The 14,439-nt window shown below is 37.5% G+C and overlaps 1 protein-coding gene across 3 annotated transcripts in view; it reads left to right on the forward strand.

Moving 5' to 3' along the window:
* Positions 1–14,439, forward strand: part of LOC574807 (influenza virus NS1A-binding protein homolog) — a 48,484-nt gene that overhangs the window by 10,031 nt on the left and 24,014 nt on the right. For 2 of the 3 annotated variants that reach the window (XR_004066357.1, XM_030997598.1), the window contains exons 2-4: positions 8,025–8,330; positions 10,987–11,296; positions 14,238–14,362. Coding sequence is in view for 2 of the 3 variants with exons in the window: in XM_030997598.1 (XP_030853458.1) it covers positions 8,306–8,330; positions 10,987–11,296; positions 14,238–14,362 (460 nt within the window). In the remaining variant the exon portion in view is untranslated. Of the gene's footprint in view, positions 1–1,862; positions 1,977–8,024; positions 8,331–10,986; positions 11,297–14,237; positions 14,363–14,439 lie in introns of those variants that run through there. The other variant, XM_030997599.1, reaches the window with a different exon arrangement.

Raw genomic sequence — 14,439 nt, forward strand, 5'->3', positions numbered from 1 at the left:
ATAACCCGCTCTTTTTACTATCCCGATCGCAAATTATCCAGCTAATTTGCGTTTTCATCAGCCCTCAGTTGCAATTAGCGGGATATTTGATCGAGATAATCATCCCAAGATACCTTGGGCTAGTTTTCAAAATATCCCGCTATTTGTCCGATGCGTCTTCACCAGGCCTAAGACTCACACTATGCTCGAACAGTTTCTCGAGCTGATGAAGACGCAATTTGTAATTTTGGGCTTATTTCCCAAATCAGAAATAGCGGGCTATTTGGCAATCTTGAGCTGATGAAAACATACCTAATGTTAATTTATTAACCCACGGCCAAGAGAAGGCTGTTACAACTAGGTCATGATCTAAATCTGTCAGACTTCTCTAGCTCTGTCTATTGTCTCTTCGATCTAGATGATCAAGATCAATATGGGTAATAATAGGATTGCAGGGTCCTCAGTGAGAGCAGTATTAATACTGACGAGGCTACCCTAGGTAAACAAGACATATCATTTTTTATATCATTATTATAATATCTGGAAGATGTCTGAAAACACTCCAACCAGCCAGCCAGTGAAATGAAGTAGCTCCCCTTCCCACCCCCTCAAGTCTCCTTGGATAATTGGAATCAATAGTTGTGAAGAATGGGATCTAAACAATGAGCAGTGAAAGGGATTGTGTGGGGTAGTAACTATTGATTTAGGTTAGACTGGGGGTTTAAGAGAAGAAAAGCATGCCAGGGATGTATGTACCACCTCTGTTTTGATGGGACCTCTTGTGAGCTGATGTGTAGAAGAATAAAAGAAGGCTTTTATAATGTGTCTTGTTTACCAAGGCTGTGCATGAGCGTATTTTGGTAGTCGTGTACACGTCCAGACATACGGTTAGATACACGTGTAAAGTGTCATGTTGTAATCATGCACACACTCACACACACACACACTCTCTCTCTCCCCCCTCTCTCCCCCTCTCTCCCCCTCTCCCTCCCCCCCCCTCCCCCCCCCCCCCCCCCCCCTCTCTCTCTGTAAAGAGGTAGTCAATGACTGATGCTGTTGTATAGTAATCATACCCAAAGACTATTTGTAGTAATAGTAGTAATGGCTGAATCGTGACTGGTAGCCTAGACTATGTGGCCTGTGTTGTTGCTTTCATAGCCTCCCCAGAATGTTACCCCCCATTGTTTACATTGGCCCTCACTGTGCTTTGTATGGAAGGTCATGTTCACATTCAATATAATGTGAGAAGGTTGCCTACATCACTCAGTGGGTTTAGGAGTAGTGAGGACATAGACTATGTAGTCTTTCGTATTCAGACCCAATTGTGATAAAACGGTTGCTGAATGACATCCAGAGGCCAAATATGTACATTGTAGGCCAACATGACTGTATGTGTATAGCCTGTAGCGGGTTTGTGAAATATTTATAGAAGAAAGGGGAGACATGGAACAAGAGAGCTGAAGAGGAAGAGATGGGATATTCACTTGTGATATACATACATGTACAGTATATATAGAGAGAGAGTGAATATATATGACCACAGAAATCTACATGGTCCCATGGATTTGAAGATAAGATATAAAGTGGACAATTTGAATGGGATACCCCCCCCCCCCCATGTTTTGAGAATAGAGTTGACTGCCTAATGTAAATAATACTGTTTTGTTCTTTTGAAGCTCTTTTTTTATTCGGTGTTACATCGTAATTTTTCTTAGAATCTAGGTCTTTCTTTTATACCAGAGAATTCTCCTTTTATAATAGTTTTAGAGCTTCCAGAGTTAATAGACCATTTTGGTTATGTAATCTAATTTAATGCTCATTACAAATGATTTCATTCACCTGTTCCGGATGATTGAATTTGAAAGGTTTGTTTTTCCCATTGCACCTAGACAAAGGGCTTTCTCACACTAGCATGTAATGTAATGTAATGTACCTGTAGTTCTAAGCATTACATTACCACCTCAAAACAGATGATTAGTTGTAAAGATGGAGTACAGGTAAGATTTTATGTGTGCACTTCATCAATGTACAGTATGTGATATGTTCTCACTTCTTGTAAGGCTTTGGTTTGTTCAATTTGAATTGAAGTAGAAAACATTGTGAGGGCTTTCTTGTATACGTGTATTTGCTGTATTTTGTGAATGAAGAAACAACATGTAAGGAAAATGGTGAGTTACATGTACATGTTGTCTAGAAGGAAGAAGATGCTGTGCAATGTATAAATGTAAAACCCTTTTCAGATACTTTTACTAAAACACTCGCTTTATGCCTTGCTAAAGCCAGGGTAATAATCGGGGCAGCGTCAGGAGTGTCACAACGTGACGGACATGTGCGCTGTATAAGAAGCCACCATTATTATTATTATTATTACATGACGCAGTGTGAGAAATCTTTCTTTTAGGAATGGGTGTTGTATTAGTGTAATGTACTCACAATGATATTTAAGTATTTTATAATCTTTACCAGAACTCTTTTAAAGCTTCCCAGAGCTAGACCGCTCACCAATCCTAATGGATTTTTTTTCACCGACATGAAGGATTTCCTAGTTTAGCATGATCACCTGTCATTGCGACTGTTTTTCTGCACCAATCCCAAAATGTGTGCTGATGCTACTGCCAAAGTGTAGAAAAATCAAAGAATACTTTTATACATGTAATCATAGGTCTTGTTTCGCTGGGGTAGCCTCATCAGTATGTATACTGTTCTCTCTGAGATGTGAGGGCCCTGCAATCATTTCATTACTTCTTCTTGAGCTGAACTAGCTACCATGATAAGGTGCTCAAGCATTCAAGAATTTGTTTTTTTACCGGGTATCCATTTACTGCACCGGCGACGGAGAGTGGCAAATTTACACATCAATAAATATCTTGCCAAAGGACATTAGTGCTGCAATTTTTATACTATACCCCAGTCACTTCAAGAAAAACCAAGTCATACTGACGAGATTAAGCAAACCGTTTGTTGGCTGTCCGCAATAAAGCTGCAAGAGCCATGTTTTGTCAACGGTAGTTATGGCCTTCTTGCAGGCAGGCAGCCAACCGATGACGTCGTCGCATGGAAGCCAAGAGTTTGGTACATGGTGTGACTTATGCTTCAGGAGCTTCAAGTGAAAAGAGAATTATTGGACGACTCTATTCCATTAGTGACCTGCCTTGTTCACTTTGCAATGGCGATGATTACATGAACCGCCCAGATATTCCTCCAAGTTGAGACAAGTTTAATGCATTATGCCTCTCTCTTGCCCAGGGAGCAAGTACTAATTATATTACAGGTGTATAGTGACGGTTCATAATTTTCTTCGTAGAAAGTGCAGTAACCAAAGCAAAAGGCCTCAAAGCATCGTTGCATGGTTGCTAATTTTCTTGCAAGAGTAGGATTTCCATTATTTCTAGAATTTTCTTCAGGTAGGTTTTGCTGCTATCATATATTGTACCTCTTTATTGATTACTATTTATTGAACCGAAGTAACGTACTTGTTCGTAGGTTTGTAACCAAGGCAAGGAACCAATGTTTTAAAGCTCCATCCATAGGAAAAGACATTTTCCATTCCTACACACTGTACAAAACTACAGTGATTTAGTCCTTTAAAACTAGAAACGACCTGAATTCTTTCCAAATTGTTGATGAGATTTTTTTGGGGAAAAATATAGAAAGAAGGGAGGGGTGGTTGGGGGGGAGGGAGAGGTGGGAATATAAAGGATTTGTTTAAATTGTAAATTCAGTCATTTAAAGGCAGACAACTTCTATGGAAAGAGTGCCACCATGAAAGCCATTTAAGACTGGTCATGGAGGTGTGTGGCTGGCTATCATTGGCCGTTCACTCACTGATTATTAGGCAGAAGGGATATCATCAGCATTGTGAATGTGATGTTGTTTGAGTATTGGTGTGCTCTTCCTCATCTGTCTGCTTGTCTCTCTCTCTCTGTGTCTGTCTCTGTCTGTCTCTCTCTCTCCCTCTCTCTCTCTCTCTCTGTCTCTCTCGCTCTCTCTCTCTCTCTCTCTCTCTCTGTCTAATACTCTTTAGTACATTCGTACTTTCACATTCTCCTTGTTCGTTCACTCTCCTTTCTACATCTACATGTATGTTTGGAAATCTCTCATGAGGCCTTTGAATTGTTCATGTACCGGTAGCTGTTATTATTCTATTTTATGCCATAGTCATCTAATGAAAATGTCATGCCCTTATTTTATCATTCTCATCTTTCATCTGGATATGAAAAGTTGGCTCTACCTATAAGATCAACTCCTTCTTTATTGAGAGTGTCCTTTTCAGCAGAGTATTGCGCTGTAATCAAATGTCCAGGAGCTATATTGAATTATGTGCTCAATGTCGGCCTTGTTTTAGCCTCGCCGTGACCAAAGCTAATTTTGGTTGTTTGATGATGAATGTCTTTTGACCTTTGAGGTTATTTTTATTCTATACAAATCACATTACCTATTGAATACAGTGAATTATTGATAAGGGCTCACAAGAAAGATGACCACAAGATGTAAGTAGATATATATATACAAACCTCCATAAGCCTGTTGAGCTCTTTTGTATGTTACCAAATTTGTAATAATGGCACACATATACAATTCATTTCCAGGGTTATTGCCAATTTCATGTTTTGGGGGCAAGTGAACAATTTCTGTGGAGTTGCCTGAACGTCAAATTGGAGTTTGTGCTTGTAGTCTCTCAATATAATGTCTAAACTATGGCAGGCTGACGGGAGGCTGGATGGATATTTTATCTTAGTAATGAGTTTTTGTTAAAAGGGCCCCTCCAACTCAACTAACTTAGCCTTTCAAAACATGAATACACTTCTACTTATTAATTGTCCAGCCTAAGATTTTTTCAGAAAATCTCTATATGAAGCAAAAAATAATAACCATCCATTTTTCACAGATCTCGTGCTTGCTAAGCTCCAACCCTCGAAAAAAGGAAAATACAGTCAATTGGCTTGATGACGCATTTGACCTCATTGCAGAAGCTTTCTTGTATTTGTCCTCATTGCAGAAGCTTTCTTGTATTTGTCCTAATTCTAAGGATCTAACAATCTCAATGTAATTCATAATTAGGAATGACGAAATGGCCAGAAACATTCCAGGAGTATCAAGTGCCATTTAATTTTCGGATAATTTTGTTTTCTTTCAATTATATCATACCCTGCCTTTTTAATGCCTACATCATACTCCTTTTCACTGAGAATTCGCGAGCAGACGATTTTTGCTTAGACTCATACCACAGTCATTACATTATTTTGTGTGCGCATTCTTGTCAGCCTTGTCAAAGGACATTAGTGCTGCGGCGGGACTCAAACCCTGTACTTTGTGATCTGCAGTCAGGTGACTTATCTACTAGACCACAACACCTCTACTTAAAGATAAACTCCAGTTCTGGTAAAAACAAAAAAACAAAAAAAATTAACTCTCACAGAATCAAGCGAAACTTACACTGAATGTTCAAGATTACAAATGAATGACATGTGCCAAACAATTTTGGAAGAAAATGTATACTGGCTGAGTAATGAGCATAGAAAGACAAGGAAATCAAGGTAGTATTAGCCCCGACACCATGTGTGTTGTCCCATATGTAGCTTTCTGTGTACAGTGCTTGTTACTTTACCAAGACTCTGTCAAATTTATTATGATTTTGATGACTCCAGAACCTTGCAGTGCACACCAATACTTACATTCTACATGATCAACTGTTTCTGATTCTGTCCACACCTTTTCTTTCACAATGCAAACGCATTACCAGTACTAAAGTTTATCTTTAAGCCTGCTTTGATTAGAGGGGCCCTTTAAGGTTTCTTGCTGATCCTTTATTTTATAAATGTTGTGAGAGGATCAAATCCATCTAGACAGACACCCCCATGGTGCAATTGTTCAACTTAGCCTGTAGGTCCACATCTACAGTAGATTTGAGATCCAGTGGTGTGTATGTAGAGAGCATCAGCCTTACACAGAAAATTAAATGGACCTTTTAGTAGGCCTGTAACCGATCATCGGATAGGGGCCGATTTTGAGCCGATCAGGTGAGATCGGATAATAATTTCTGATCGCCGATCAATAAAAATGAGCGGGGGGGAATCGGCAGATTTTTTTTTTTTTTTTTTTTTTAAATGTCGAAATTTTTCAAGTTTTTGGCTATCAAATGCTTTACAAAAATGCATAGCTAGGATTATTTTGTCATTTGGAGTTGTTGTAGACCATGTTTGTTGATATTAAGTGGCGTGCCTTTTCATGACTTTGAAATTAATAATATTGGTCTAAGAGAAGAGGCAAAACATGCCGGCCGCCATCTTGGATTATAATGTAGGCATGCATTAAAATCCAAGATGGCTTGCATTTATTGTTTTTTGATGTTGACATGTCGATTTAACATTCAAGTCAAGATATCACAGCCCAGCACCCGTGCACGTTGTTACAGCTTATAGATTTCCCGTTCGACTTGCGATACTCTGTCGTATGCTTCTTGACTACTTGACATTTTGCTGAAGGCCGTCAGCGTCTCGATGGTCAGTCCTAATCTCAACGAGGCATTGCAAGATTGTCTTCATTTAATTAGGCATCCCTGGTGGAAGCTGGAAGTAATGGATAGCAAAAAGAGAAAAAGAATATCTTTGTTGTGATGCTTAAAGATGAAGTTGAGTTCTGATCATGCAATTGCATTGTGAAAGAAACGGTGTGGAACCGACCAGAAAAGGTTAATCATCTAGCATATAAGAATTTGTGTGTATTGCAAGGTTCTGGAATCATCAAAATGATAAGAAATTTGGCCAAGTCTTGGTAAATTTACAAACACTGTACACAGAAAGATGTGTATGGGACTACACAAACACGTGGCGTAAAAAGCCCCCCCCCCCCCTGATTTTTACGATGTTACATGCATATTTAGAATATGAAGGCATTTGAAGAGCCATGCTTTTCAGGAAACATGTCTTATCTGATGTTCTTCCACACTTGCATAATAAGAATGAGTAATGCTCAAAAATTATTTTTCACCTCTTCCCAGAACTCAACCTTCTCTTTAAAATGTTATTTGGAGAGGAGAGAGAAGAAAGAAGCAATTACACACTGAATGATGACATTTTTTGTGAATTATTGAATGAAAACATTATGCAATCTTTTTGATAAGTTTCTCTTGACAATAACAAAGCTTGCCGACAGAGCAACAATCAATGTATGCAAAGAGGAGTCCATCCATAGAGATGGCATTGGATAAAAGCAGGTGAATGAAACAACTGGTGACGAGAGAAACATGCTTGAATTGAAATATTAGTAAATTGATCTATTGTATGTGGAATCGACATACAGTGTACACTGTACCCAATGCCTCGGTCACACCTTTGCACATTTGGCTTGCGTATTGCTGCATATTTATGGCAAGCCGTTTTAACATTTATTCCTATTTCTTGATATCTAGATATGGTATCAAGATATGATTTTCTGTTGTAAAGCAATGGTAATTCAAGAAATAGGAATAAATGTTAAACCAGTTTGCCATAAATAAGCAGCAATATGCAAGCCAAATACGCCAAGGTGTGACTGAGGTATCAGAGAATAATCTGGAAATGTTAATTGAATTAATGTCCCAGTATTATTGGTATAAATCCTAAGATAATTTCCAATAGGCTTGTTGTATAGGAATTTGTTGCATTCTTTTAGATAGGAACACGTTCAGGTAGCATTTGTACATGTACAATGTATATATATGCAATAAAGAGAAAATAAATGAAATAAATCAAACATTATCATTTTTAGCTCACCTGAGAGGTCACGAGAGCCAAAGGCTGAATTGACCTACTGTGAATGTCCACTACATTAAAAAGCTACAATAAAAACAATGTCTGTTGTGAAAAATTGAGGAGCAGGTCTTGTTTTTATCTTCTTCACTTTGTATGTTGTACTGTTTTATGTACACATTAGCTTTAAATGAGATGCTTCCATGCTTGGCCTTCAAACTATATGCATCTTATGATTGTGTCATGAACATATAACAAACATTTTGATTAATAATTCTCTTGTTTCTCCCTTCATTCTTAATCTTCCTTCTGCAGAATAAGGGACAGTAGATTCACCAATGGAAGTTGATAAACAGCTTCTTCACCTTATATTTGAAGGTTCCTACCTTTAATACTCCGTTACTCCACCACTCCAACAAATCATCCACACTCACTCAAACCACAACTGTAGAAGCCAAACGCAACTTGCCACAATCGCCAAACCTTTTTTGTCCTTCGTCTGTCTTCGTTAGGAGGAGAGTGAGCTCTGTTTGCAACATTCCATACTACATCACCTTGTGCAGACGACTCTTTGATTTATAGCTAAACACCCAAAGATGAATAATAATATGAATTCCGGAGGTAAGTTGTATTGCATGTAGATATTTCTATATATGTAATTTACACAAAATGGCAACAAAATTTGATATTTCAAATAACCTTAATTTTTTTAAAAAAAAAAAAAAAAAAAAATATTTTGATATGTGGTAAGTAAGCTGACTTTAACAACGTCCGAGGTTTTGCCAAGATTTTACTCTGCAGGATCCATATAACCTCACCCCCTTCCCCACCCCCCCCCCCCCCCCCCCCCTCCCCCTCCCCTTCCCCATCCTATCCTTTTAATGCTAGTCAAATATTGATGGGGATAACACTAACGTTAATCTTTGGAAAAGGTATTCAATATAAGAAAATTGATCGTTAAGGCTATAAGTAAATCAAATAAGCAAGTAATACCGATATCTATCTCCTTTTCTACATAAAAAATTATAGTTATTGCTATGATATTGGTTGATTGGGAGGGGGGGGGGGTCTCTACATTATCAGAGTCTTGTATACGTATGCCCCTAATTTTAACTCTGGATAAAACTTTGTAATTGAAAAGAGGATCTGTACATTTAGATTAAAAAATTACAATTTGACATACTGTACATGTATGTCATGAAAACAATTACTTATTATATTCTGAATATGAAAATTAAAGGCCTCTGATTGGTCAATACTCCATGCTTGAAATTTATTTCCAACTGCGGGGTAGTATAGCAAAATATACATACCAGGCATGGTTCTATTTGCGCTCACAGTGCAAGGACATGACCGTTGCACGTGAAGTTAACAAATAAAAACATTTTGTTAAAATATATGTATGTCTCATCGAGAATTGACACAAGGGATGTGGTATATAAAACAAATATTGGCTGGTTCTTTTTCAGGTCACGGTTAAAACTGTTGCTCCTTATTAATCTTCAAACTGTATTGTGCCCCTAGACTTCATCTCGGGGCACAATGCAGCTTCAAGATCACCTTGGGCAATAGTTTCAACCGTGCCCCTCAAAGCAGTCAATGATACAGGGTCTTTTGGTTTGTTTTTATTTGTTCTATCATTGTTACAATGCCGGCAATGTGATTTGAGTTATCACTTTAATCTCTTTAATCTATTGCTGAACTACATTTAAACAACATCCTTCATCCGGAGGTCTTGTCCTGGACTATGATCAAATCGTATCATACACTCATAACCGATAAGCTCATTATCTTGGTCCTATCATTTCTTGTCAAAACAGGAGTTCATAAGGTCAAACATCAGTCCATAGCACATAAACCCATATCTACTGACCCATTGAGTTCGTCTGGGTATACATACAGATCAAAAAGGCTATTAAGCTTATCAGTCACATGTGGAAAGAGCTGGTCCAAAGGTGTACCACAAGGACGTCTGATCATTGACAAAAGTATACGTGGGACTGGAGACTAAATGTTTCTTGTACAGACTGGAAATCTATGCTGCCATTCAGAGCTAGTTTGCTATTTCGCGCTCTTTGTCCCCGTTGATACTGCTTGACTTGATTCGACTTTCGGTTAATTTTTGCATTTACTCCATAAACATGTCTTCATTTCAAGCTTTTCTTTAAAAATTGCATTGTACATGTACTTGTTTGCCTGATGATCATTTTGGATTGATCCTGCAGTGTTCCTTGGATATATGTACATTTGCATAGAGAGATTCTGTTACTTTGTGGTGAAGATGTCATGGACTTGGGAGTATGAGTTTTGAGCGTTTTTTTTGGTATCATGTCTTGTGGTCCTACTGTACTATCTTCTTGCAACTGTGACTTGGAAACTTGGTATCAACAGAGATGCAAGAGGAGAGAAGAATACTTTTTTGGTAGGGCACTAAGTTACACTGAGAATTAAATATTTTGTAGTTTGTATTTATTTACATTTATTTCCTTCTCAAAAGTACAATATGAAACACAATGTATATATAAATAATATATGTAACAATGATTTCAACATATATAGAGTATAGAGTAAATAATTCAGATAACAAAAGGATTGATTCAGTAGCATTTTATGCTCAATATCAATCACCTCTATGTGTTTGAAATAAGTTTTAAAAAATTGAAGGTTGATTCATTGTAATGGGTTTCGCTTCTGATGATCGTTAAAATTGTTATGGTGAAATTTTAGTCCATGATTGATGCCAGTTGATAATCATCAAGTTTCTACCTATCATTCAGTGCATTTGACGGAGCAAATTTGTCATAAATTTGTGACATTTGTTGTTCATTATGTGTTTCATGAAACAAGACCTTGCCTCTTGTCATTTTGTGATTATTTTTTCCATTATTCTACATGTGCCACCCTTTACCCAGGTGTAGTGGACTAGTACCAGATGAGATACAATTCCTTGAATGCCTATGGCAGTTTGGTTGAAAACCTAGATAATGACTGTACTTCGTAGGCATTTTCAGCACCCCTTGGGATATATGTATACATAGCTAATATGAATGTAGTTGTGCTCTGTGGCGACAATTGCTATCAGAACTTCAGAAGTATAGGGTTAGGGTTGCAATTGGGCTTTATGTCGGGTTTAGGCCTAGGGATATTGTTGGGTCCAGGGTTAAAGTTAGGAATTCTGTTAGTGTAAGAAATTCCGTAAGAGCAATTGCCACAGAAGCAGATGTCTTACAACCAAATGTAGCAATTATTACTCTTAATTTTTATTTCAATTCTAAAGATGATGATCTCCTTCAGATGAAGAAGAAGTTCTCTGAAACGCCGCTTCAGTACGGGGAAGACCAGTGGCCTGCATCGGTCCTGGCCTGCATGAATGAGATGCGCAAGCAGCACCAGTTTCATGATCTGGTGCTACTGACGGATGAACATGAGATCCCTGCCCACGGCGCTGTCTTGGCCTGCATGAGCCCATTCTTCAATGAAGTCGTCAACCGCGAAGAGAAACGGCGCAGTGGTGTGCTCAAGACGACGGTCGATGGGGTATCGGCGGCTACCATCGAAGCCCTGGTCAATTTCGCATACACTGGAAAGTAAGTACATGTATACAACAACAACAAAATTGTGAAATATATGTATCTCTTTAAATTACTGAATAGAATCGTCTGTTGATTTAGCATCGAAAAATCTTCTTTTTTTTTTTTTTACAATTTGTAAATGTCATTGTTGTACTACATCAGCAACAGTGTCAACATTTCTCAATGTTTATATCTCTTTGTGGATCATTTCTTTCAAAGGTTTTGAGCTTACTTTAAAAAACTGCATTAAGTGTCAAGATCCATTTGTCTAAGTTTGTATGTTTTTTTTTTCTTCATAGGCTCCCAGAGGAATACTTTAAAAGAAAATGCGGCATGTGAACATGCACCTGTATGTGTAGTGATTAACCTCATAACAGCCTGTAAAATGTGTTATTAACTCTGCTTCTAAAGCTCCAAAATCCCATACTCATGATCTAATTTGTTCTAGAACACATAGAATGGGTACCTAATGGGTACCCCTGATTAATTGAGAATGAGCGATCATTAATCTTCTTATAATTAAAAACCACTTTTGAGATTTACGTTGTATCCTGTCGTAATGGGTGCTGTCACTTTGCCAATCTGTTGTGGACAATAGTACACATGGTCCCTGCCCCTGGCTGGAAGCTACACATGTAGTCCTTTTACACAGACTCTATTTTGACACCTGAATGATAATAATAATAATAATAATAATCTGTTTTTTATATAGCGCTCAAGAATTAAGCCTTGCATAACTTTACCGATCCCTGAATGCTTTAGATACTTGTCAGTCCAAACTATGTTCATTAGGAATAGCGAACATAAGTTGATACAGTCATCAGATCCTACAATTTAGATGTTGGTAACGTAGGAGAAAAAATAGCTTGGACCATAGCGTATTGAGAGCGATAGTTGTGACATGCATACATGTATGCGATCACAGGTAATTCATGGAGCTCTAAATAGTTCCCTCCAACATACAATCTCTATGGCTTGGACTTAGGGTTAATAACAGGAAACATAATGAATGGCCAAGTTTTATATACCAGTAAGTTTCATGTCTGGAATTAATTGATGGACAACATGACCAGAACCAACATTAATTCTTGCTGTGACAAAGACAGTTGCAAAAGATACTGGTTTTACAAACTAAAAATCATGCGTTGGGGTTATCATAACTTGTAGTTCAAATGCCTCATATGTTGATATTTCCATGTCCCGAAATGAAAAAAATATGGTTCGTACTGAAATAAGGTTTTAGTCATTTTAATCAAGCCCTGGCTATTATTATTATTAAAAATAAAGACCAGTATTGGAAACGCCCCAATTTCAAAAAATGAAATGGAAGCTCTTATTACCTATCATGTGAAAGAATATGTTTTGACTAATACATGATGATAAAAATTTTGCTGGGAAACCGCCTACTAATTGATATATTTTATAAATTAGTTTATCTATTGGGATGTGAGAGATAAACGCACGTGTTGCGCTTATGTGTGTAGTCCCATATACATCTTTCTGTGTACAGTGCTTGTAAATTTCCGAAGGCTGGGCCAAATTTGTTATCATGTTGATGATTCCAGAACCTTGCAGTACACACCAATACTTATATATGCTAGATGATCAACCTTTTCTGATCGATTCCACGTTTCTTTCACAATGCAATCGCATAACCATAACTGGTCTTTATCTTTAAAGTGACTTGGTAACATTGTTGAAGGTTGATGAAAAAAATTGCTTATTTTTGTATAAAATGTTACTTACTATATTCCTTCTACTATACTAACCCTCTGACATGCAAAAAATCCTAAACAAATTCTCAAACCACAAAGATATTTATGGTTTTCTTTGAAGGCGTCGATGTGAGGCACCCTCTAACAGTGATTAACAGTAAATTCTCCCAACCATTTTTGAATTTTCCCAACCGTTTTTCCATGAGAAAAATACATAAAACAGGCTATAAAAATCTGTCGACACTTAATTGTCTGGAATGGCATGTAGAGCCATTTTATTGCTTTGTGACGATTTACATTCACCTAAAATGTAATTTAATTGTCCTTGTCTTGATGCTGAACAGGCTTGACAAGTAGCAGAATAGAAGTAGAATAATATAGTTGGGAGAATTAAGGAATCGATCAGATCAGTTTTTCCCAATTTGTACCATGAATAATGATCCGTTTTCACTCAAATTTTCAGATTATCTTTAATTGTACATCTAGCATTGAAGTCACTACCTTAGCACCACTATCTCTCATCTGAACAATGTTACAAAGTCCCTTTAAGCCTCTTATACTGGATCAGAATTTCAATTTCTACTTTCTGAAGAGGTTATGACTGTGTATGTGCCATATCAATAAATCACTTCCCAAATCTAAAGGCTTGTTCAGATATGGTGCGCTAAACTGCTCCAAAAAAGCCGCCACCTTTCTTTTCTATGGCAACTACGCGCAATAAAGGACTTGCACATAATTCATCGCGGCTCTGTGTTGTAAGATATATAAATGTGATGCCTATTACAATTTAAAGATAAACTTGAGTACTGGTAAAAAAAAAAAAATTAATTCTCACAGAATCAAACGAAACTTACACTGAATGTTCAAGATTACAAATAAATGACATGTGCCAAACAATGTTGGAGGAAAATGTATACTGGCTGAGTAATGAGCATAGAAAGACAAGGAAATCAAGGTAGTACCAGCCCCGACACCATGTGTGTTGTCCCATATATAGCTTTCCGTGTACAGTGCTTGTTACTTTACCAAGACTCGGTCAAATTTATTATGATTTTGATGACTCCAGAACCTTGTAGTGCACACCAATACTTACATGCTACATGATCAACTGTTTCTGATCCTTTCCACACCTTTTCTTTCACAATGCAGTCGCATTACCAGTACTAAAGTTTATCTTTAAACGTCGTCATAAAAGAACGAGCCTTTATAATTGACTGTCCTTTAAATCTGCTCCCCTACAGGATCGAAGTCTCTTCTGAGCTGGTCGGTGAAGTCTATCATGTCGCCAAAGAATGGAAGGTTCCCCGCATCAAGAAAGCCTGCGCCACGCACATGCTCGACAACATGAACACCAGAAATTGCCTCGGTGAGAAAACTATTTTCATTTCTTTCACTCTTCACTCTATCCCATTTTTACTCAATTTTTTTATTTCATTAACTCAA

The sequence above is a fragment of the Strongylocentrotus purpuratus genome, unplaced genomic scaffold, assembly GCF_000002235.5.
Source record: "Strongylocentrotus purpuratus isolate Spur 01 unplaced genomic scaffold, Spur_5.0 spur5_scaffold_4, whole genome shotgun sequence".
Lineage (NCBI taxonomy): Eukaryota > Metazoa > Echinodermata > Echinoidea > Camarodonta > Strongylocentrotidae > Strongylocentrotus > Strongylocentrotus purpuratus.